The sequence below is a fragment of the Salvelinus fontinalis genome, chromosome 12, assembly GCF_029448725.1.
Source record: "Salvelinus fontinalis isolate EN_2023a chromosome 12, ASM2944872v1, whole genome shotgun sequence".
Taxonomy (NCBI): Eukaryota; Metazoa; Chordata; class Actinopteri; order Salmoniformes; family Salmonidae; genus Salvelinus; species Salvelinus fontinalis.
In genome coordinates, this window is record NC_074676.1 from 28,926,603 (window position 1) to 28,950,027 (window position 23,425).

General features: G+C 40.6%; 1 protein-coding gene across 2 annotated transcripts in view; it reads left to right on the forward strand.

Annotated features, from left to right (window-relative positions):
• Positions 1-6,074: 6,074 nt before the first annotated feature.
• LOC129867107 (guanine nucleotide-binding protein G(o) subunit alpha-like) overlaps positions 6,075-23,425 on the forward strand; it is a 210,212-nt gene continuing 192,861 nt past the window's right edge. The window contains exons 1-2 of one of the 2 annotated variants that reach the window (XM_055940284.1): positions 6,075-6,563; positions 6,744-6,786. In XM_055940284.1, coding sequence (XP_055796259.1) covers positions 6,446-6,563; positions 6,744-6,786 — 161 coding nt within the window. In that variant the 5' untranslated portion in view covers positions 6,075-6,445. The remainder of the gene's footprint in view (positions 6,564-6,743; positions 6,787-23,425) is intronic. The other variant, XM_055940283.1, reaches the window with a different exon arrangement.

The following is a 23,425-nucleotide window of genomic DNA, read 5'->3' on the forward strand; positions in this document are numbered from 1 at the left end:
CACTGCTCATCTGGCAAGGGCTGAATGTTGCTCATCATGTCTCAGAGATCTATCACAGAGCTCCTTCAGACTCTGCTGCTGAAGTTACAATCCTCTGTCCTTATTTAATTTCCAGACATTGAACAAGTAGGTCAAGACTGGATGTTGAAAAAGTCAACTGTCGTGAGTCAGCATTTCCATCAAGTTTGAATATAGAGATGGAGATATCTGAGATCAAATCTGACCTCTGGCACTTTCCCAGTGAATTAGTCAAATGAGTAACTGTTAGGGTATCATTATTTTTGATTTGGCTGCTGCTGAGAACAGTACGTGATGAACTCGTTAGAGTGAATTATTTTGTATAGATCTTTATTGAGGACCCGATATTACGAAAAGGCTACAATTTGTGGTGACGATGATGACACATGAACTTGACATGTTCTGAATGTTGACCAATATCCTTCATACCGCACACACACACACTCACACATTCAAACACACACAGACCTTCACCCCTAGGGAATAATATTTTTTATCGCTAAACATTTAATATAATGTTGATAATTGATTACTTATGAAAAAGGCATATCATATTAGAATAAAGAATACTTTTCATCTAATGGACTGGATCAGTTTCATCCAGTGTTGTTTAGCTCCCTCATGGCTGCCTCTTGCACGGTTCCTGGGAACCTTGCATCATATCATATGTATTCATTGTACAACAGAAGCAAATATATTATCACAGCTTGTTACTTAGATAAGTGATTTTTGAGAGGGGGATTTTTCACAAGAACTCTTTCTCTTGCTAATTGTTGTTTATAATTTATAGAGGAAGATTACTGGCATTCACTCACAGCCAACATGATTTTTTAGTAATCATACCCCTTCACTAATCTACTCATCATCTACTCTTCGACCTTGGAACCCCATATCCATCACGTTTTACAGTTTATTATAAAATCATATCTTAGAATGACTGCTCATTTTCATTTTTTTCTGACAGTAATCTTAATAGCATCTAGTAATTGATTTATGGAAGATGCTGTCATCAGCATATTATCTGCAATATCCACACAAAAATGAATGGTGTTCCATAGAAATATTGAGGTTGTTAATGGTAACTTCAGTAATAGTGTATAAAGAAAGCCATACAATAGACAAAGCCTTTATTTCATCTCCCATGGACCTATCACCTGCTAATTTGTTCCACAGGACCGCAGAGCAGGTTATAGGTCAGCCAATTGTTGAGATCACCATGAAATAGCAGCTGAAATCCCTGAATGATCAAAGGGGATTAAATTAAATTACATGAAAATAAGGTCATGGGAAAGGAAACATCTGTTTCAGAAAGAGAGAGTATAAAAGAGAACCTGACATGTTTATAATTAAGAATGCTTGTGTGACTGTATTTGTGCGCATGTCATTGTTAAGCGGATGTACTGATATGATTGAATGCATTGTAATCTGCATAGGCTGACAGAAGACAAGTGCTGGCTGACTTCTATGTAATGGTGTGTGGGCAGACATCCACAATCATCCCACAGCCGCTTATGTGTTGTTTCAGTTCTCTCTATTATCATGAAAGGAACACTCAATGTTACACTGGAGAACATAGACCAGAAATCTATGGCTAAATTTGCAATATGAGAACTAGCAAATTGTAGTATGTAGTGAACATGTTGATGCATCAATTTGGAGCACAGGTGTCCTTCTTCAGAGACGTAATGATAAAGGAGGGCACTAGACTAGAGTAATATAAGAGGCCACTATAGTAAGTTATTTTCAGTCATTCAGATGACTGTGTGTGCTGTAAGGAGCACTATGGGCGATCTGCAAGGATCTGCCCTGCACATACAGCCTTTGAAGAGGCTGGTTATGGCACACTGCACAGCAGGCCAACTGGCTTCATGTGCAATGGGTGACAGCCCTAAATAATGAATCTCATGCCACTGTATTGAATAATGGCTATCATGTGACCTACATTCAATAGTCTTGTAAAATGACTTAATTGTCACAACAAATAAATCAATGAATGAACCGACTGCAGCTATGGAACCCTGACCTGTTCACCGGACGTGCTACCTTGTCCCAGACCTGCCGTTTTCAACTCTCTCTACCACACCTGCTGTTTCAACCTCTGAATGCCCGGCTATGAAAAGCCAAGTGACATTTACTCATGATGTACTGACCTGTTGCACGTCTACAACCACTGTATCACGTTCGTTCTCCTCCTCGTCTGAGGAAGAGCATGGATCGGACCAAAACGCAGAGTGATATGAATACATCTTCTTTTATTAGAGACGAAGATGAAACGAACACTATACAAAAACAATAAACCACGAACGTGAAGCTACAAACAAAAGTGCACACACAGCTACTAACGTTAGACATAGACAATTACCCACAACAACCCAATGTTGTATGGCTGCCTTAAATATGGCTCCCAATCAGAGACAAATGACTGACAGCTGTCTCTGATTGAGAACCATTCAGGCAACCATAGACATTCCTAGAAACCTACACTCAACACTAACCCATACACTCTAACAAAACCCCCTAGACATTACAACCACCCAAGACAAGGCAAAAACACAAACATCCCCCCTGTCACACCCTGACCTAACCAAAATATTACAGAAAATAAAGATAACTAAGGCCAGGGCGTGACACACTGTGATTATTATGTAACCCTGCTGGTCATATATAAATGTTTGAACATCTTGGAGAAAAATCTGGCTTTAATGGTCATGTATTGTTATAATCTCCACCCAGGACAGCCAGAAGAGGACTGGCCACCCCTCAGAGCCTGATTCCACTCTAGGTTTCTTTCTAGGTCCCCGCTTTTCTGGGGAGTTTTTCCTAGTCACTATGCTTCTACTGTACTACTTCTACTGCATTGCTTGCTGTTTGTAGTTTTTGGCTGGGTTTCTGCTGATCTGATCTGCTGATCTGCTGATGTAAAAAGGGCTTTATAAATACATTTGATTGATTGATTGACTACAGTCGTGGCCAAAACCTTTGAGAATGACAAGCATATTAATTTTCACAAAGTTTGCTGCTTCAGTGTCTTTAGATATTTTTGTCAGATGTTACTATGGAATACTGAAGTATAATTACAAGCACTTCATAAGTGTCAAAGGCTTTTATTGACAATTACATGAAGTTGATGCAAAGAGTCAATATTTGCAGTGTTGATCCTTCTTTTTCAAGACCTCTGCAATCCGCCCTGGCATGCTGTCAATTAACTTCTGGGCCACATCCTGACTGATGGTAGCCCATTCTTGCATAATCAATGCTTGGAGTTTGTCAGAATTTGTGAGTTTTTGTTTGTCCACCCGCATCTTGAGGATTGACCACAAATTCTCAATGGGATTTAAGGTCTGGAGAGTTTCCTGGCCATGGACTCAAAATATCGATGTTTTGTTCCCCGAGCTACTTAGTTATCACTTTTGCCATATGGCAAGGTGCTCCATCATGCTGGAAAAGGCATTGTTCGTCACCAAACAGTTCCTGGATGGTTGGGAGAAGTTGCTCTCGGAGGATGTGTTGGTACCATTCTTTATTCATGGCTGTGTTCTGAGGCAAAATTGTGATTGAGCCCACTCCCTTGGCTGAGAAGCAACCCCACACATGAATGGTCTCAGGATGCTTCACTGTTGGCATGACACAGGACTGATGGTAGCGCTCACCTTGTATTCTCCGGACAAGCTTTTTTACGGATGCCCCAAACAATCGGAAAAGGGATTCATCAGAGAAAATGACTTTACCCCAGTCCTCAGCAGTCCAATCCCTGTACCTTTTGCAGAATATCAGTCTGTCCCTGATGTTTTTCCTGGAGAGAAGTGGCTTCTTTGCTGCCCTTCTTGACACCAGGCCACCCTCCAAAAGTCTTTGCCTCACTGTGCATGCAGATGCACTCACACCTGCCTCCTGCCATTCCTGAGCAAGCTCTGTACTGGTGATGCCCCGATCCCGCAGCTGAATCAACTTTAGGAGATGGTCCTGGCGCTTGCTGGACTTTCTTGGGCGCCCTGAAGCCTTCTTCACAACAATTGAACCGCTCTCCTTGAAGTTCTTGATGATCCAATAAATGGATGATTTAGGTGCAATCTTACTGGCAGCAATATCCTTGCCTGTGAAGCCCTTTTTGTGCAAAGCAATGATGACGGCACGTGTTTCCTTGCAGGTAACCATGATTGACAGAGGAAGAACAATGATTCCAAGCACCACCCTCCTTTTGAAGCTTCCAGTCTGTTATTCAAACTCAATCAGCATGACAGTGATCTCCAGCCTTGTCCTCGTCAACACTCACACCTGTGTTAACGAGAGAATCACTGACATGATGTCAGCTGGTCCTTTTGTGGCAGGGCTGAAATGCAGTGGAAATGTTTTTGGGGGTTTCAGTTCATTTGCATGGCAAAGAGGGACTTTGCAATTAATTGCAATTCATCTGATCCCTCTTCATAACATTCTGGAGTATACGCAAATTGCCATCATACAAACTGAGGCAGCAGACTTTGTGAAAATGTATATTTGTGTCATTCTCAAAACTTGGCCACGACTGTACACTGTATGCAAAATATGTTGATCATTGGCGAAATTGCCACTGGGGATGTGGAGACATGTCCCCTCAATATTCAGAACAGGTTGATTCCTCCCCAAATAATTTATTTAAAATAAAATACAAATCATTCATAAGCATTGGCAAAATCTGTGGAATTGCAGGAAATGAGTTGTAATTCTGGTAATGCGCGCTGCAGCTGACGTAGCTAGTTCATTAGCTAAACTAGCAACTTGTAGCTAGCCAGTAAGTCCGTCGGTATATGTTGACTTCATTTCACTGGGTTTTTGTTTGGGACAGAAGCTGTAGAGATCGGTAGGAAATGGCACTTCTGTAGCCAAATCTTTTATTCATCCATTTTTTAAGCATTAAATGACCCGGTATAATGGAACATCAGTTATACAGTTAAAGATGTTATTTTTGCTTTTTTGCCGACCTTTAAAGTAACTGTCCAGTGTTTTTCTTTAAAAAAAAGTTTATTACGCATATCAAAAGCAGCATTTCTGTGTTGGAATAATACTAATGCGAGTAGACCGCTCATTAGCCAGCTCTCAGACATCATCCTCTATGAGGAAATAGCAAGCATTTTTTAAGGTTATTTTTTTTCCACTTCATGCTTTGGCCACAAATACAAGTATATATTATTTTCCTTTATTTAACTAGGCAAGTCAGTTAAGAACAAAAGAACAAATTCTTATTTCCAATGACTGCCTCCCCCGGCCAAACCAGGACAACACTGAGCCAATTGTGCGCCGCCCTATAGGACTCCCAATCACGGCCGGGTGTGATACAGCGTGGATTCAAACCAGGGACTGTAGTGACACCTCTTGCGCTGGGATGCAGTGCCTTAGACTGCTGTGCAACTCGGGAGTATAGGATGGGTCAAAAACATTATTTGTGTAAGAGTTAACAGAATATGCACTTTTAAAAGTGAGATTTAAAACTGGAACATTTTCTCTCAGCCTCAAAGCAAAATGTGTTGAGTAGCAAGAAATTAGCTTTAAAACAGCAAACTATTCTCTCATCCCCATGACAAAATGTGTAAAATAGCATTATTAAACAGCACATTTTTCTATGTGCCCAATCACACCATGTGTTGAAATGCAGGAAGTTAGCTATTTTTCCTGAAAAGAATCAGTTAAAAATGTATATCAAAGAGGATAGGCCTAATGATGTTTTTATGATGATGATGATGGACTTATGATGGTGATTGACCAATAATTAGATAAACTGTGTGCTATTTGCATAATAAGTTAATTGCAAGCCAGTTATGATTTAATAAGATCACACTTAGCCCAACATCTAACAGACAACCTGGCTTGCGGCTTTTGCGTAGGCTATCAGAGGAAATCTGACAACTGGAAATCTACCTGCTCTGTTACAGAAATCCCCATCCGAAAACGAAACCCCTGTTGAATAAATACAATTATTTTGACTTGAGACTGTCAAACAGGTAGTATAACGGTACTCTGCCACCAGGATGGTTGCTCGAGCATGCTCGCTTTGGTCCTGACGTCAGCAAGAGTGTAGTGCGGATCCAAACGCACTCTCCTTCCTCCGTTCATTGTGAGTGGCAAGCTAAACGATGCGAGCGCTCGTAGCTGTTGCCGCCGCCCAGTAGAGTTTCCCCGCCCGAGGACCAAGCACAACCACACTGACAAAGAGACTGTGTGAGCGCAAGATACGAAGACAAGTCCTTTTTTTCAAACAAGTGTCAAACGTTGTCGTGGCGAATTTTTTCATGCTTTAACCAGTCATCGGCAGAGCGCGAGCGAGAGAGGGAGAACGAGAGCGAGTCAGCCTAGAGACGGATAAGGAAGAAATAGGGGGGAAATAATTGCTCGTATATTTCGGTCCTCGCCAACCGTTACTTTGGATATCAAGAAGATCAGAGGTTGTGTAGCCATGGGATGTACACTGAGCGCCGAGGAGAGAGCGGCTTTGGACAGGAGCAAGGCTATCGAGAAAAACCTCAAAGAAGATGGAGTCACAGCCGCGAAAGACGTAAAACTACTCCTTCTCGGTAAGATTCTTCGGAAGGAGGGGTGGCCGGACCCGGTCGATCGGCTTCCTGGTTGCTTGTCCATAGTCTGAAGTGTCCAAATCACACACCTGCTTTCTGGTTAGACTATGAATATAAATTAAAACCACAACATGGATGTAACGTTACTTTATACCCCCTTGTCTCTTTTCATCCCTTCAGGGGCTGGGGAGTCAGGAAAAAGTACCATCGTGAAACAGATGAAGTAGGTGCCACGGTCTAATAATTATTTGCATTGAATGTGTGTGATGTATACTCATGAAAGGCTTAACACACACACACGCGCACACACCCACACCCACACCCACACACACACACACACACACACACACACACACACACACACACACACACACACACACACACACACACACACACACACACACACACACACACACACACACACAGTAGTAGCTTGAGAAAGGTTTATTTGGTCCTCGACATTTCCAAATATGTTTTACCTTTTCTGGTGAGAAGAGCTTATTGACTTAAACCGACAGCGTTGCGGGTTAAGGGAAAATATCGATGAGCTGTTCACAAAAATGGTGCTGAAATCGGAACCTGTTTTGCCTATACAGCTAATGCACGTTAGCTTTCACTGACAGCTTGTGTCAGTCTGTAAATTAATAAACCGTGCAATGACCAGTTCTGAGAATATACCTCTCTCAATTCGGCATGTTTTATCTCCCAGATATGTCTCCTGTCCCTTCAATGTCTGATCTCGTGGCGGGCAAGCAAACTGCTTCATAATTTAGAGAAATATTAATGTTAAAGGCTATAAATGTAACCGGGGTATATTAAGACTGGAGAGCTTTTGTGGGAGATATCTGCTGGTTTTAACGTTTGATGGCAAATGAGTTGATTTTGTGAAGTCAACCCAAGTGGTACAGGCTACAGTGAGCTCTGAAAGTATTGTGACAGTGACACATGTTTTGTTGTTTTGACCCTGTACTCTAGCACTTTGGATTTGAAATGATACAATCCCTATGAGGTTTAAATGCAGACTGTTAGATTTCATTTGAGATTTTTTTTTACCATATCGTGAACCGTTTAGAAATGTCAGCACTTTTTGTACACTTGGTCAACTTCACTTGGTCAAATTCACTTATATGTGTATTAAAGCATTCCTAGCAGGCAATGATTACATCAAGCTAGTTTCAGATTCTTTTCTGTCCAATAAAAGTCAATGGTAAATAATGTATTGTGCAATTTTGGAGTCACTTTTATAGTAAATAAGAATATAATATGTTTATTAACACCTCTACATTAATGTGGATGCTACCATGATTACGGATAATCCTGAATGAATTGTGAATAATGATGAGTGAGAAAGTTACAGACGCAATATCATACCCCCCCCCCAAAATGCTAACCTCGCTTGTTATTGTAATGGTGAGAGGTTAGCATGTCTTGGGAAACATATTCTATTCTTCTTTACAATAAAAATGACTCCAAAATGACATTATTGACCATTAGTTTCTATTGGGCACAAAATAATCTGAAACACAACCAAAACAAACAGCAAATGCATCCAGCAATTTGGTAGAGTCACAAGCTTGATTTAATCATTGCTTGCTAGGAATATGGAACCAAATACTAAACTTTTGACTACTTTAATACACATATAAGTACATTTGACCCAATACTTTGGGTCCCCTAAAATGGGGGGACTATGTACAAAAAGTGCTATAATTTCTAAACAGTTCACCCAATATAGATGACAATACCCTCAAATTAAAACTGACAGAGTGCAGTTTAACCCCATAGTCATTGTATCAATTCAAATGTATCACTAGCCACTTTAAACTATGCCACTTTATGTTTATATACCCTACATTACTCATCTCATATGTATATACTTTACTCTATACCATCTACTGCATCTTGCCTATGCCATTCTGTACCATCACTCATTCATATATCTTTATGTACATATTATTTATCCCTTTACACTTGTGTGTATAAGGTAGTAGTTGTGGAATTGTTAGGTTAGATTACTTGTTGGTTATTACTGCATTGTCGGAACTAGAAGCACAAGCATTTCGCTACACTCACATTAACATCTGCTAACCATGTGTATGTGACAAATAAAATGTGATTTGATTTGATTTGAAGTGCTGGAGTACATAGCCAAAACAACAAAAAAGGTGTCACTGTCCCAATACTGTTGGAGCCTATTGTAATTGATGAATGGTAAAGATTAAATTACATTTTTCTCAAACACATTTATGTCGGCTGAGCGAATAATTGGGTGGGAACTTCACACTGCAATTTTTATTTGCCTGCCTTATAGCCAACACCCTTTCTTGCCTTTAATCAATCAATTAATCAATCAATCATGCCATTTCAGATATTCAACTAATTAAGAATTCAGATAAATGTTATGATGACTGTCATATTAAGGGTTCCTCATTACAGTGTTATAGTTAGTTGTAATAACTCATAACTAGTGGTAATTGCAGTCTGTAATTCCAAATTAAAATGCTTGTTACAAATAGGCAAGTTTCCACTACATTCACCAATTTAGTGTTTTGTTTTCTATCAGCAACATCCGATTCAGTAACAACTGTTGCAAGGTTGTAATCTCTTGTGGACAGATGCGCTGGCTGTCCAAGATTAGAAAGGTTGGATAGGCTCTAATTACCAACCCATGAATGCGCACTCTACAAAATCTCCACTCAGTGTTGTTGCTAGCCGTTGCCCCCCAAAAGTGTGCCATCTTGGTTAACTTGGTTGAGTTTCAAAAGCAGATCAGATATAGGTCAACCTCACTGACTGGTGTCTACCATACGGGTGTCATCCAAGATTATATATATAAAAAAATACTTATAAATAATGTGTATGTTGCCCATAATGACAACCTGAACCTCCTTGCCATTGAAGTGGGAGGATAAACCCACTAGTACACCACGGAGTACATGTACTATCTGCATAAGTACAATTTAATTACTAGGTGGTAGGGTTGGGCGGTATCCAGATTTTCATATCGTCATACCATCCTTCTCTAATCCCGAGATTTTAGGTATTACCGGCTTGGTACACAAGGGGGTGCCAAAAATGCAAAAATGCTAACAACATTAGCACAAGTAATAGCGAATTTCCATAGAGGCTGCTAGCTAAATATGCTAACGAGCGCAAACGAAAATAAACAAATTGCAAAAGACAGGCAATCCAGCTCATGAAGTTATACAAGTATAGATGGGTGATACCAAGTATAGGTAGGTGATACCAAATGTAATTCATGGTGAGTTTGGACATTTACAAGCGTATTTGAACGAGAGACATTGTGCAAATGAACAAAGTTTTGACGCACGCTTGTCTGAAGGAAGAACAGTACTGGCTCTCCAGCAGCATGTCTACAGCTGTTTCTGTGTAGAGTCGCTAGGGCAATGGGCCTGCCTGCTAAGCTCGGAGAAGAGGGGGAGGAGTAGATGGGCCGAGAATGGAGTAAAGACAAAAACGCAAGGAAATCAAGATAGCACTTCTCAAACACAGCAGAAAGCTAACACAATATGATGCCCGGTCACCTTATTAATTCAGCCACTTAAAAAAAGATCAAATGCATAAGAAAATATCTTGCTGCATTTTGTAAACGTAGATCTAAAATGCTTATTGGAATTTCTGCTCGGCATCAGACTAATTTTGTGTTTCAGTTGCACTTTTAAATTCTAATGAGAATTCACAAACTGCATTTTCTCAGCAGACAGCGCTCTGACTGATATGTACCTACTTTTCTCTGGTACTTTTCTCGGTGTAGCCAGCCTATTTTTCTCCATGCTAAATTAACTTTAAGAAATATATTGGTAATTGTAGCAGGCTACATTCTTTATATGATAGGCATAAACATTCGAAATATGATTATTTAATACATTTTAGAATAAGGCTGTAACGTAACAAAATGTAGACATTTTCAAGGGGTCTGAATACTTTCCGAAGGCACTGTACCTGCAGTGCAGATTAAGCAGATTACGTTTTTCATTTCACCTGTCAAATAATTTTACATTATGAAGCTGAAGTAGTTCCCCAGAACAGTTGAGCAAGTCACGTGTTTGTTTGTAAATGGCACAGTGGGAGAAAGCGGGAGCAGGTGAGTCCAGTTGTGTATTGACAGGGTTGGGTTTTTTGTTGTTGAATAGAGTGATCAGGGACATGCAACTATAGTTTTTCTTCACAGAATATACATTAGTGCAACACATTAGGCAGAAAATAGCTTCCTTTTCATTATATGACAACAGAAGTGCAACACTATTTGGATGGCAGCTACATAAGTAAATGAGCATACACTGAAAAAGCAAGGTATTTTTTGCAAAAATTATGATCCTCGGCAATCTACACACAATACCCCATAATGACAAAGCAAAAACAGGTTTTAGAATTTTTTTCAAATGTATAAATAAAAAAACCCAGAAATACCTTATTTACATACACTACCGTTCAAAAGTTTTGGGTCACTTTGAAATGTCCTTGTTTTTTAAAGAAAAGCAATTTTTTTGTCCATTAAAATAACATAAAATTGATCAGAAATACAGTGTAGACATTGTTAATGTTGTAAATGACTATTATAGCTGGAAACGGCAGACTTTTTTATGGAATATCTACATAGGCGTACAGAGGCCCATTATCAGCAACCATCACTCCTGTGTTCCAATGGCACGTTGTGTTAACTAATCCAAGTTTATAATTTTAAAGGCTAATTGATCATTAGAAACCCTTTTGCAATTATGTTAGCACAGCTGAAAACTGTTGTGCTGATAAAGAAGCAATAAAACTGGCCTTCTTTAGACTAGTTGAGTATCTGGAGCATCAGCATTTGTGGGTTCAATTACAGGCCCAAAATAACCAGAAACAAAGAACTTTCTTCTGAAACTCGTCAGTCTATTCTTTTTCTGAAAAATGAAGGCTATTCCATGCGAGAAATTCCTAAGAGCTGGAGATCTGGTACAACGCTGTGTACTACTCCCTTCAAAGAACAGTGCAAACTGCCTCTAACCATAATAGAAGAGGAGTGGGAGGCCCCGGTGCACAACTGAGCAAGAGTACAAGTACATTAGAGTGTCTAGTGAGAAACAGATGCCTCACAAGTCCTCAACTGGCAGCTTCATTAAATAGTACCCGCAAAACACCAGTCTCAACGTCAACAGTGAAGAGGCAACTCCGGGATGCTGGCCTTCTAGGCAGAGTTATCTCAGACTGGCCAATATGTATAGTGTGTATGTTATTGTGTGTGTGTGTGTGTGTTTGTATGCATGTGTCTGTGCCAATGTTTGTGTTGCTTCACAGTCCCCGCTGTTCCATAAGGTGTTTTTTAATCTGTTTTTTAAATATAATTTTATTGAAATTGCCATTGAAAAACTTTGCTGGCTATTCTGGCAATTGGCATATCCAACTAAGGCACTGCATCTCAGTGCAAGAGGCGTCACTGCAGTCCCTGATTCGAGTTGGGAGTCCCATAGGGCGGTGCACAATTGGCCCAGTGTATTCCGGGTTTGGCTGGGGTAGGCCGTCATTGTAAATAAGAATTTGTTCTTAACTGACTTGCCTAGTTAAGTAAAGGTAAAAAAAAGAGCTCTACTTGCTGAGTCGGCCAGGGCAGATGTGACGTATATAAAAGTCATATGTTCATCAAAATAAAGACCTAAATATTTATAATTGCTAGTAAACTCAATCTTTGCTTCACCAAAACAAAACTGAAAAACACTTTTCTTAGTACCTGGTTTTCGAAAATGCATAATCTGTGTTATTTTCTGATTGATCAATTTTCTGATTGATCTCAAAAGAGTCTCCATCTTTTGCACCAATAACATTTTCTTTCTTGTTTTACACCCGAGGGTGTGGGAAACCAATCTGTACGAAATTCATTAACTCACACACAGGCAGTTGGTGCTTGGTAGAGGGACTGGATTGCGTGATAAAATGTACAATCAACCCCTGTCTTTATCAAACTATAGGCTAAAAGATCCCTATTTACAAAATCAAAAGCTTTCTGGAAATCAATGAAACATGCAAAAGTAGGCTTATTTTCCTGAAGTCTATTTCTGACTATTGTGCAGGCCGAGAAGATATGATCGATACATGCTCTGGATTTACAAAACACAATTTATTCTTCCACCAGAATGTTTTGATCCTCCAAAAAGGTAATTCATTTACTGTTAAAACCTCTTGGAAATAGGGGGCGCCCTTTTCACCTTTGGATAAAATTGTGCCCAATTTAAACGGCCTTGTACTCTGTCCTAGATCATTTGATATGCATATTATTATTACCATTGGATAGAAAACACTCCGAAGTTTCTAAAACTGTTTGAATTATATCTGTGAGTAAAACAGAACTCCTTTTGCAGGCAAACTTCCAAACAGGAAGTGAAAATTCTGAAATGGGTCTCTGTGAAAGGCATTGCCTATTCAATTGTCTTGTATTTATGGGTCTGTATGCACTTCATACGCCTTCCACTAGATGTCAACAGGCAGTAGAACGTGGAATGAAGTGTCTAGCCTTCTGTGGGACCGGATGGGAGTCGTTGGAGTGAGAGGTCAGCCATATTGGCAGTATTTGCCTACGCACTTAGGTTTGTCATATTGTTGTCTGCAATCCGTTAGGTAGACACGAAGAAATGCTCCGTCTGGGACGTTATTGGATAAATATGTGAAAAACATCCTAAAGATGGATTCTCAACTGAGTTTGACCAGTTTATTCGACTTTTATTATCACTTTTTGAATTTTTCGTTCATGCGTAGAATCTTCATGGACACGTGAGCTACACATGCTAGCCAAAGTTGCTAATTCGACAGAAGAAATGGACATTCTAAAACAAAACAACGATTTATTGTGGAACTAGGATTCCTGGCACTGCATTCTGATGAAAGTTCATCAAAGGTAAGGGAATATTTATGATGTTATTTCGTATTTTTGTTGACTCTTTGGACTCCAACATGGCGGAGAATGGCTGAGCGCTGTCTCAGATTATTGCATGCTGTGCGTGCTTTGTACTAAAGTTATTTTTTTTAATCTAACACAGCGGTTGCATTAAGAACCAGTGTATCTTTAATTATATGTGCAACATGTATTTTTCAGCAAAGTTTATGTTGAGTTTTTCTGTTAGATTACGTGGCTGTCTAAAATTTCTCCGGACATTTTGGTGCCATTTGTGACCATGGCGGCAATGTAAAACCACGATTTGTAGCTATAAATATGCACATTTTCGAACAAAACAGAAATGTATTGTATAACATGATGTCATAAGACTGTCATCTGATGAAGTTGTTCAAAGGTTAGTGATTAATTTTATCTCTATTTGTGGGTTTTGTGAAAGCTATCTTTGCGGTGAAAAAATGGCGTTGTGTGTTGGGCTATTGTGGTGAGCTAACATAAATATATGTTGTGTTTTCGCTGTAAAACATTGTAAAAATCGGACATGTTGGCTGGATTCACAAGATGTTTATCTTTCATTTGCTGTATTGGACTTGGGATTTCATGAAATTATATTATATGATATCCCTGTGGCGCTAGGCTAGGCTATGCTAGTCAGCGTTTCTGATGAGAATGATCCCGGATCCGGGATGGGTGGTCCGTATTAAGGATAAATGACTATACTGTAATTTATAGACTGTACTTACAATACTTAGTATGCCTCTATAATAAATGTTTTGAAAATTTGGGAATGGGATTCACTATAAACTTATACCAAGTGGATGGCATTATACTTTACTCAAAACAACTAGTAATTCATGTCTATCTACATGGTATGTTACCTACATAGTGGATTACTATTCCTGACAACCTGGACCTAATTTTGAGGCTTCTAGAAGCACCATACAAGTGAGAAAATAACACACTAGTACATCACAGAGTACATGTGATTTCTGCATAAGCACAATGTAATTACAATATTTTATACAGGATTTAGCTAGTTAAATTGAAGTGTATCTTGAGGAACACTTTCTTGTAATTATTGTGTACCTACATAGTACTTACTGTATGTTAGCCATCCTGACAATCCAATCATCAGGTTCCTGAAAGCGCCACCCAAGTGGTAAGGTAAACACACTAATAGACCACAGACTACATATCTGCATAAGTACAATGCTATCGCTAGTTGTTACACAGGATTTAGCTATTTAAAATAAGTTTATAGTTAGTTACCTTTATAATTACCATATAATTACTTACTACTCATTCCCAAATGAAAATACCTACAAACAAAAGATGAGCTTTTACTTTAGTCAACTTTATTGCAACATGTAAAAATATTAGGGCTGACCCCATTTAGTCGACTGGTCGATTGTTTGGTCAATAGGCTGTTGGTCGACCGAGATTGTTTTAGTCGAGCAGTGGCAAATATAGGCTATATTTAAAAAATTATGGCACACGAGACATCTGTCTGATTCACGCCTGTCTGAGTGGACTAATCGATAGCAGAGGCCATGGAGAATTTTTGGGGGGTTTATTTAATTCCATTTACAAGTTGTCAATTTGGGCTTCTGTCAATCTTGAGTAAGGACACGCACTTGATTACACATACAACTTGGCCTAAGCTTTTTTTTTCGCCTCAAACTGTAAGTAAACAAAGTCTGCTTTTACATCCATTGAGAATGACAATAGTTCCTGAACGTAGCCAATTTGAAAAATCTTTACAGCTCTCTCCCTTTCGATAACTACTCAGCATGAAAGGGGGAAAAATGTTATACTCTGGTCGGGTGGAAACGTCATAACATTGGCCTTCCTGATTATTTCTTATCCCTTGCGCAAATAGCCTACAGCTGTGTCTGCTTGTCTGGAGCTCACTGGGGCAGGAAACTCTGAGGGCCAAGAATATTTTATACAATGTTGAAAGTTTGCTAGCATGAGCTTTGGGGCTGACCAAGTTAATAGTTGATACAATGTTTCAAGTTCCTTGCAGACAGGCCATGCGTAGCCAATGTGATTTATAAGATATTTATTTTTATCAGGATATTTGCAGGCTGCAATATTTTTATTTGTTGGCTTTATTTAGGCTATTTTTACATACTGGCAATGGAAATAGAAGTTATTTTTATATTTGTATCATTTTCATTTTCATTTAGATAGAGTTTTGTTTAACCACATTACATTGACTTTGAGATATGAAGACCTTATTATAAATTAAATAAAACTGTTCCATGAAAATGTGCATATGAAAATCATAACTGGCACACAGATCAGTAGAAATGTTAAGATAACTTGGTATTCCAAATGGAAAAGGTTGCCGAACGCTGGTGTGGCCTATTACCGGTAACTTCAGGAGCTTAAAACCTCTACCGAGTACCTAACCCGGATTCGGGAGCACCCCCCCCCCCCCCCCCCCCCCCCCCCCCCCACACTGATTAGCATCGTTAGCATAGCGTCACAATTAAATAGTAGCATCTAAATATCATTAAATCACAAGTCCAAGACACCCAATGAAAGACACAGATCTTGTGAATAAAGCCACCATTTCAGATTTTTTAAATGTTTTACAGGGAAGACACAATATGTAAATCTATTAGCTAAACACGTTAGCAAAAGACACCATTTTTTTTACTCCAACAGTTTTTTCCTGCGTCAGTAGCTATCACTAATTCGACTAAATGAAAATATATATAGCCACTAACCAACAAACAAATTCATAAGATGACAGTCTGATAACATATTTATGGTATAGTATAGTTTTTTTTTTTTAAATGTGCATTTTTCAGGTATAAATCACAGTTCTACATTGCAGCTGCAATCTGATATAGTGCTGATGCAGCCAGAACAATTACAGAGACCAACGTCATATAACTAATTACTTGTCTTAAAACATTTCAGAAAAAATACACAGCGTACAGATATTGAAAGCCCAACATCTGGTGAATCCAAACAATATTTCAGATTTATTAAATGTTTTATAGCGAAAACAAAATGTAGCGCTAAATTAGCATAGCCACGCCAGCCAGAACCAGCTGGGCGCGCCCGACCAGTTCACATGCACGACAGATATATGAAATAACATCGTAAATTGGGTCTTACTATTGCTGATCTTTCATCAGAATGTTGATAAAGGTGTCCTTAGTCCTGATGAGTCGTTCAATCCATTCACAATGGCAACTTTCCCTCTTCATTTAGCATAGGTACTGGTCGACTAGCACGGTTCTGTCCAAAGTTAAAAAACTCACAGAACGGAACACGGCAAAACTCCCGAAAAAATTCAAATAATCTGATTAAACTATATTGAAAAAACATACATTAAGATGATATGGTCACATGTATCAAACAAACTTTGAGACGGAGATAGTTTTCATCCGTAACGGCAGCATAACAAAAGACAATTGCACCTCTAAAACGCGCGTTTCAGAGAACCGGAAGTTGTCAGTCACGCTAAAGAAATAGGTCTTATTTCACGTCAGTACAAGATAAACAAAAAATTTCTCCTCTGACGTCTTCCTGACACCCAGAGGAAGACGAATGAAGTGTGTTTCGGGTCATAGGTGGCGTGACCATATATAGGCAGAGCGTTGAAGCGAGCATACACATCTTGCAATCTTCTTCTTGCTCAGGGAAAGTGCTGTCAAATGACTTATGTTTCACTCAGAGACAAAATTGAAACGGTTTTAGAAACCATAGCTTGTTTTCTATCCAATGGTATTAATTATATGCATATAGTAACAGCAATAATTGAATAAGAGGCAGTTTAATCTGTAGAGGAAATTATGCTAATGCGAAAACAGCACCCCCTGTATTCTCAAGAAGTTAAAGGCAGAATCTGCGAAGGCCAGCAGCAGCGGGCAGCAGGAGGAGGAGGGTGGGAACAGGTTTTTTTCTTCTGGTTTTTGATTTCTAGCGCCCTCTTTAGTAATTTGCATGTCTTAAAGCATTTAACAAGCTCAGCAGCCTACATATAGTTGATTTTATTCAAACCTAGGGTGTGTCTATATATGTAAAAATACACATTTGAAAGTTTTGACCAATCGATTGATCGAAAGAATAGACGACTCTCGGTCGAAGATTTTTTTTATTCGGGCACAGCCCTTCTTTTTATCTCCTTTTTAACATTACAAGTAACAATGGAAATCAACAACGTCTCTGTCTTCATCTGTTTCTTTCTTCTAAGCATTTTCCCATCCTGGAGTCTGAGAACTTGGGCTCAGTGCAAGAGGCGTCACTACAGTACTTGGTTCGAATCCAGGCTGAATCACATCCGGCCGTGATTGGGAGTCCCATAGGGCGGCGCATAATTGGCCCAGCGCCGTCTGGGGTAGGCCGTCATTGTAAATAAGAATTTGTTCTTAACTGACTTGCCAAGTTAAATGAAGGTTAAATAAAATGTTTACATTTTTTTTTATGGGAATCTGTGGTAGAGAAGAAGAATGTATGACAATTTAGCATAGACACTCTACATTAACCTACTAATACTAGTTATCATTATAATGATTTCTATAGTTTAGGCCTATAGCCTATAGCTAGGCCTAGCTACCTAGCTAGATGTTGCGTTATACAGCTAGCAATAATAGTACTTGCTAACATTAAGTTACCGAGTGTTTACATTTAAAATTAACTAACCTTACTCATAGGTTTGTTGACACAAGTAGCTAGCTAGCTAACCTTATAACAGTGGTTATCAACCTGTCAATCGCAATCGACTGGTCGATCTCCGAGACATTCGTAGTCGATCACCAAACGTTTCTGTAAAAAACAACAACAATAAAGCCTAGCGTTCCTATTTTTTTTGTTTTTTTGTTTAGTGCTGTTTTGTTGGCGATAGGTGCACTTGATTTAGCAGCCCTAGCACCTGGAGTGTTCCCATTTTGAACCATTTCATGTCCGAAGGTATAGAGCAAATCAAGTACACCTGTACACCTATCTGGCCAATCAGATAGCTCAGATCACCGTGTCTCCACAGTTTCCTCGAGCAATAGGCCAAATGCTTAATTCCAGCACTGCAGCTGCAATGAATGAGTATAGCAAAGCTTGCGTTGTTAACATTAGTCTTTTTAATATCAAGGAATATTTCACTTTCTCTAGCCATAGAGTAAAAACATGAATTTATGCATGAGGCAGGAAGACTGTGTTCCCCTTTTCTCAGCGGATGGAGAGCGGAGGGACGATGAGTCGGGTGAGAGGCAGTCTCCCTGCTGCTCCCTCCTATCCCTCCCTCCCTTCCCTCAGGCTGACCATCATATGCAGGCCATCAGTCCAGTAAAATAAAATAAAAGCAAATTATTATGCTCACTTAACTGTGCCTCAAGTAATACAACACATGATCTATTACCAATGTGATCACATACTTACAATTTTGAAATATTATGTGAGAAGAACAACATTGGCAGGGCAATAAGGTTCATGTTGCATAGGCTTGTTTTTTAAAGTCATGTTTAAAAAAATAATCTGAGCGGTAGATCTCGGCTTACTTTTGGAAGTGATCTTGACTCAGAAAAGTTTGGTGACCACTGCCTTATAACATGCTGGTTATGTCTCACGTAATATCCTTGGGGTACGGTTACCACGAGAACAAGGTTCAGGGAAGTCAAGACCAATGTCTGTGCTAGTGTGTAGCAACCATAGCATTGCTATTTGCCAGCTTTATGTAGCTAGCTAGTCAATGTTAAAAACAGGATTCCAGGCATAAGCGACATAAGCGGCTGTTTAGGGCCCCTGGCCTCTAGTGGGCTCTCCAACCAGTACATTTTATTTATTTATTATTATTATTAAAAAAAAAATAGGAACTCAACTTACTATTGAGAGTAAGAATTGTAGAATACGCCAGATTCAATTTCAAAATTTGGTTGCGCATCAGCATTGTTTCTCTTTAGATATCTGGCTAGACTAACTACCAATCTAAAAATCGTTAGCTGACATGGCTAGTGACAGTCACTCAATTAGCCATGCCAGCTAACTATTTTTCGATTGGTAGTTAGTCTAGCCAGATATCTAAACTTGCCTAATACTGACCTCCAGGTGGCCCCATTAATCATTGTCACTAATATGTTAGTCATATTAACATGGCATATTATGTCATTACAAAATGTGTAACATTTAAGGATATTTGCTTTAAAACTGCAAATTTTTCTCCACCCCATGGCAAAATGGGTAGAATGGTAGGAAATAAGCTGTAAAACTATTTTTTTCCCTTTTCCCTGCCCCATGGCAAAATGAGTAGAATTGCATGAAATTTGTTATAAAACTACAACATTTTCTCTACGCCCCATGGCAAAATGTATAGAATTGCAAGAATGTTTCTCTCTGTCACGCCCTGTTTTCTTTATTATTTTGGTTAGGTCAGGGTGTGACTAGGGTGGGTATGCTAGTTTTGTATTGTCTGGGGTTTTTGTAAGTCTAGGGGTTTTAGTAGGTCTAGGTATTTGTAAGTCTATGGTGGCCTGATTATGGTTCCCAATCAGAGGCAGCTGTTTATCGTTGTCTCTGATTGGGGACCATATTTAGGTAGCCATTTTCCTTGGGTATTTGTGGGTTCTTGTCTATGTGTAGTTGCCTGTCAGCACTCATTTGTATAGCTTCACGGTTCGTTTTGTTATTTTGGTTCAGTGTTCATTCTTGTAATAAAGTAGAATGTACGTATACCACGCTGCACCTTGGTCTCCTCCTTTTGACGGTCGTGACACTCTCCACCGTCAAGAGGGGGTCACTAAAATGGGGGGGCAACCAAATCTCTCTTTGCGCGCCCAAAGAGCTAGAAACGGCCCTGGTTAGAAAACTATCTAGCGTGCTAGCTAATCCCCAAAAACCACCGATGGAACCAGGGGTGCCTAGCCAGCTCCTCGGGCTTCAAATCAAATCAAAGTGTATTTGTCACGTGCGCTGAATACAACAGGTGGAGACCTTCCAGTGAAATGCTTACTTACAGGCTCTAACCAATAGTGCAAAAAAGGTATTTAGTGAACAATAGGTAGGTAAAGAAATAAAACAACAGTAAAAAGACAGGCTGTATACAGTAGCCAGGCTATAGAAGTAGCGAGGCTACATCCCACGTCCTAGCTGGCTTGAGAGGTTTCCTTGCTCCGGTTGGCTCGGATGGCGCCTATCCCACATGGGCCTCAGCCGGATTGTCAGTTCTTGTTCGCCCAGCCAGTCCAGGAGTTTTTTAAAGTTTTTTTTTTGTTTTGTTGGTGACGTCGGGGTGGATTCCGCCGGCGATGGAACCGGGGGTGCCTCAGCCAGCCCATCCGGCTTTCACGCCCTGGCTGGCTCGAGAGGTTTCCTTGCCCCCGGCTTCCCATCCCAAGTCACACTCCACCGGATCTTCGGGCTCCCTCTCTGCAGTGGGATCGACAGGTGTCTTGCCTCAGCCGGATCGTCGGGCTTCCTTGCCTCAGCCGGCTTGCCAGGCTCTCACACTCCTGCCGGTTCGTTGGGCTTCCACGCCCCAACCCGGCTTGCCCAGCGCCCATGTCTCGGCCCGGTTCGCCCAGGTGGGACGCCGGGTGGAACCCCTAGAGTCGGGGGTACTGTCACGTCTGCTCCCGCTCTTCCCCCCCTGGCGCTTGATGGCACCAGGCTGCCCTGCATCATGCACTCCTATCATCCATTACGCACGCCTGCCTTCCCTCGTCACGTGCATCAGTGATATTGGACGCACCTGGACTCACTCATCACCTGTTATTACCTCCCCTATATTTGTCAGTTCCCCAGCTCTGTTCCCCGCTTCTGCATTGATTGTTTTTTGTCTTTGTTTTCTTGTATGCTGACGCTGTTCCTGTCTCGTTCCATGTCCGTTCTTTATTAAATGTTTGACTCCCCATACCTGCTTCATCTCTCCAGCGTCAACTCATGTGACACACGGTTGATTCGTCTGTGAAGATGACATTATTGAATGTCTCGCCAGCTTTGATCCATGCCTGGGCCTGCAGGACGCAAAGTTCTGTGTTTGTCAGACGAATCATTGGGTCGAAACTACAGAACAGTACAAAGCAAGCGAACACACATAGTTAATGTTCTGATAATTATTTTAAAATGTGAAAATGTGCAGCATACAGTAAAAACCAGAAGTTGATTTAAGCATGATTTTTAGCATTATTAGGGTTCATTAAAGTATTGTAGCCTACTGTACCTGTTCACTTTTCCAAGATGGCGTAGCAGTGTAGACGTGTTTTGTTTCGTCCTCTCATGTACGTTTGTATTTTTCGTATTTCTTGTTAATATTTTTTCGTATATCTTGTATATATCTCTTTTCGATTTTTAATTCGATTATACCTTCCGGTAACCTACCTCACCCAATGTGATACGGAATCGCTATTATTTTTTAACTTTGGAACACATTCAAGAACCCCCAGTAGCTAACCAGCTAATCAGCTACAAGCTATTTAGTCATTTTTAGCCGCTGCTAGCAGGTTTAACCTTCTGCACAGACACCAGCCCTGTTATTAGCCTGGATATTACTCACCAATTTACCAGCATTGGACTATCTCTCAACAACAACGCCGGATTCCTGCCGTAATCCCTGAGCCTCTACTTCTGATCCTCACAGCTAGCTTGCAGCTAGCGCAGCTAGCGCCACTGCCACGAAGCTAGCACCAGTTAGAAAACACAATTCTACAATTACAACCTCTCTTTCGCCATCGCCATCCAGCTTGGATTCTCTGTCGACACGACCACGTCTGGTCTGCAGACGAATACCCCATCCGCTGTGCCCTCAACCGGCCTCCGTCTGAGCAGACCCCCTCCGTCTGAGCAGACCACCCCCCGGGCTACTAACTTTAAACGCTGCGTGCTAGCGTAGTGGCGGCCTCCCTGCTCCATCTACGGCTGCCTCCTGGACACTATGATCACTTGGCTACATAGCTGATGCCTGCCGGACTGTCCATTAAATCACGGTACTCCATTCTGTTTATTTGTGTTTTATCTGTCGGCTCTGTGTTTTAACTCAGGCTCTGTGTGTAGTTAATCCGACCCGCTCTGCCTAGTCGTCGCCATTTTTACCTGCTGTTGCTGTGTTAGCTGACTAGCTGCTGTTATCTCACCTGTTGTTTTAGCTAGCTCTCCCAATCAAGACCTGCAATCACTTTATGCCTTACTGTATGTCTCTCTCAAATAACAATATGCCTTGTATACTGTTGTTCAGGCTAGTTATCATTGTTTTGGTTTGCAATGGACCCCGTAGTTCCACTCTCCGTACCTCTGATACCTCCTTTATCCCACCTCCCACACATGCGGTGACCTCACCCATTGAGACCAGCATGTCCAGAGATACAACCTCTCTTATCATCACCCAGTGCCTGGGCTTGCCTCCGCTGTACCCGTGCCCCACCATACCCCTGTCTGCACATTATGCCCAGAATCTATTCTACCACGCCCATAAATCTGCTCCTTTTATTCCTCATCCCCAACGCTCTAGGCGACCAGTTTTGATAGCCTTTAGCCGCACCCTCATCCTACTACTCCTCTGTTCCTCGGGTGATGTGGAGGTAAACCCAGGCCCTGCATGTCCCCAGGCACCCTCATTTGTTGACTTCTGTGATCGAAAAAGCCTTGGCCTCATGCATGTCAACATCAGAAGCCTCCTCCCTAAGTTTGTCTTACTCACCGCTTTAGCACACTCTGCCAACCCTGATGTCCTTGCCGTGTCTGAATCCTGGCTTAGGAAGGCCACCAAAAATTCTGAGATTTCCATACCCAACTATAACACTTTCCGTCAAGATAGAACTACCAAAGGGGGAGGAGTTGCAATCAACTGCAGAGATAGCCTGCAAAGTTCTGTCATACTTTCCAGGTCTATACCCAAACAGTTCGAACTTCTAATTTTAAAAATTAATCTCTCCAGAAATAAGTCTCTCACTGTTGCCGCCTGCTACCGACCCCCCTCAGCTCCCAGCTGTGCCCTGGACACCATCTGTGAATTGATCGCTCCCCATCTAGCTTC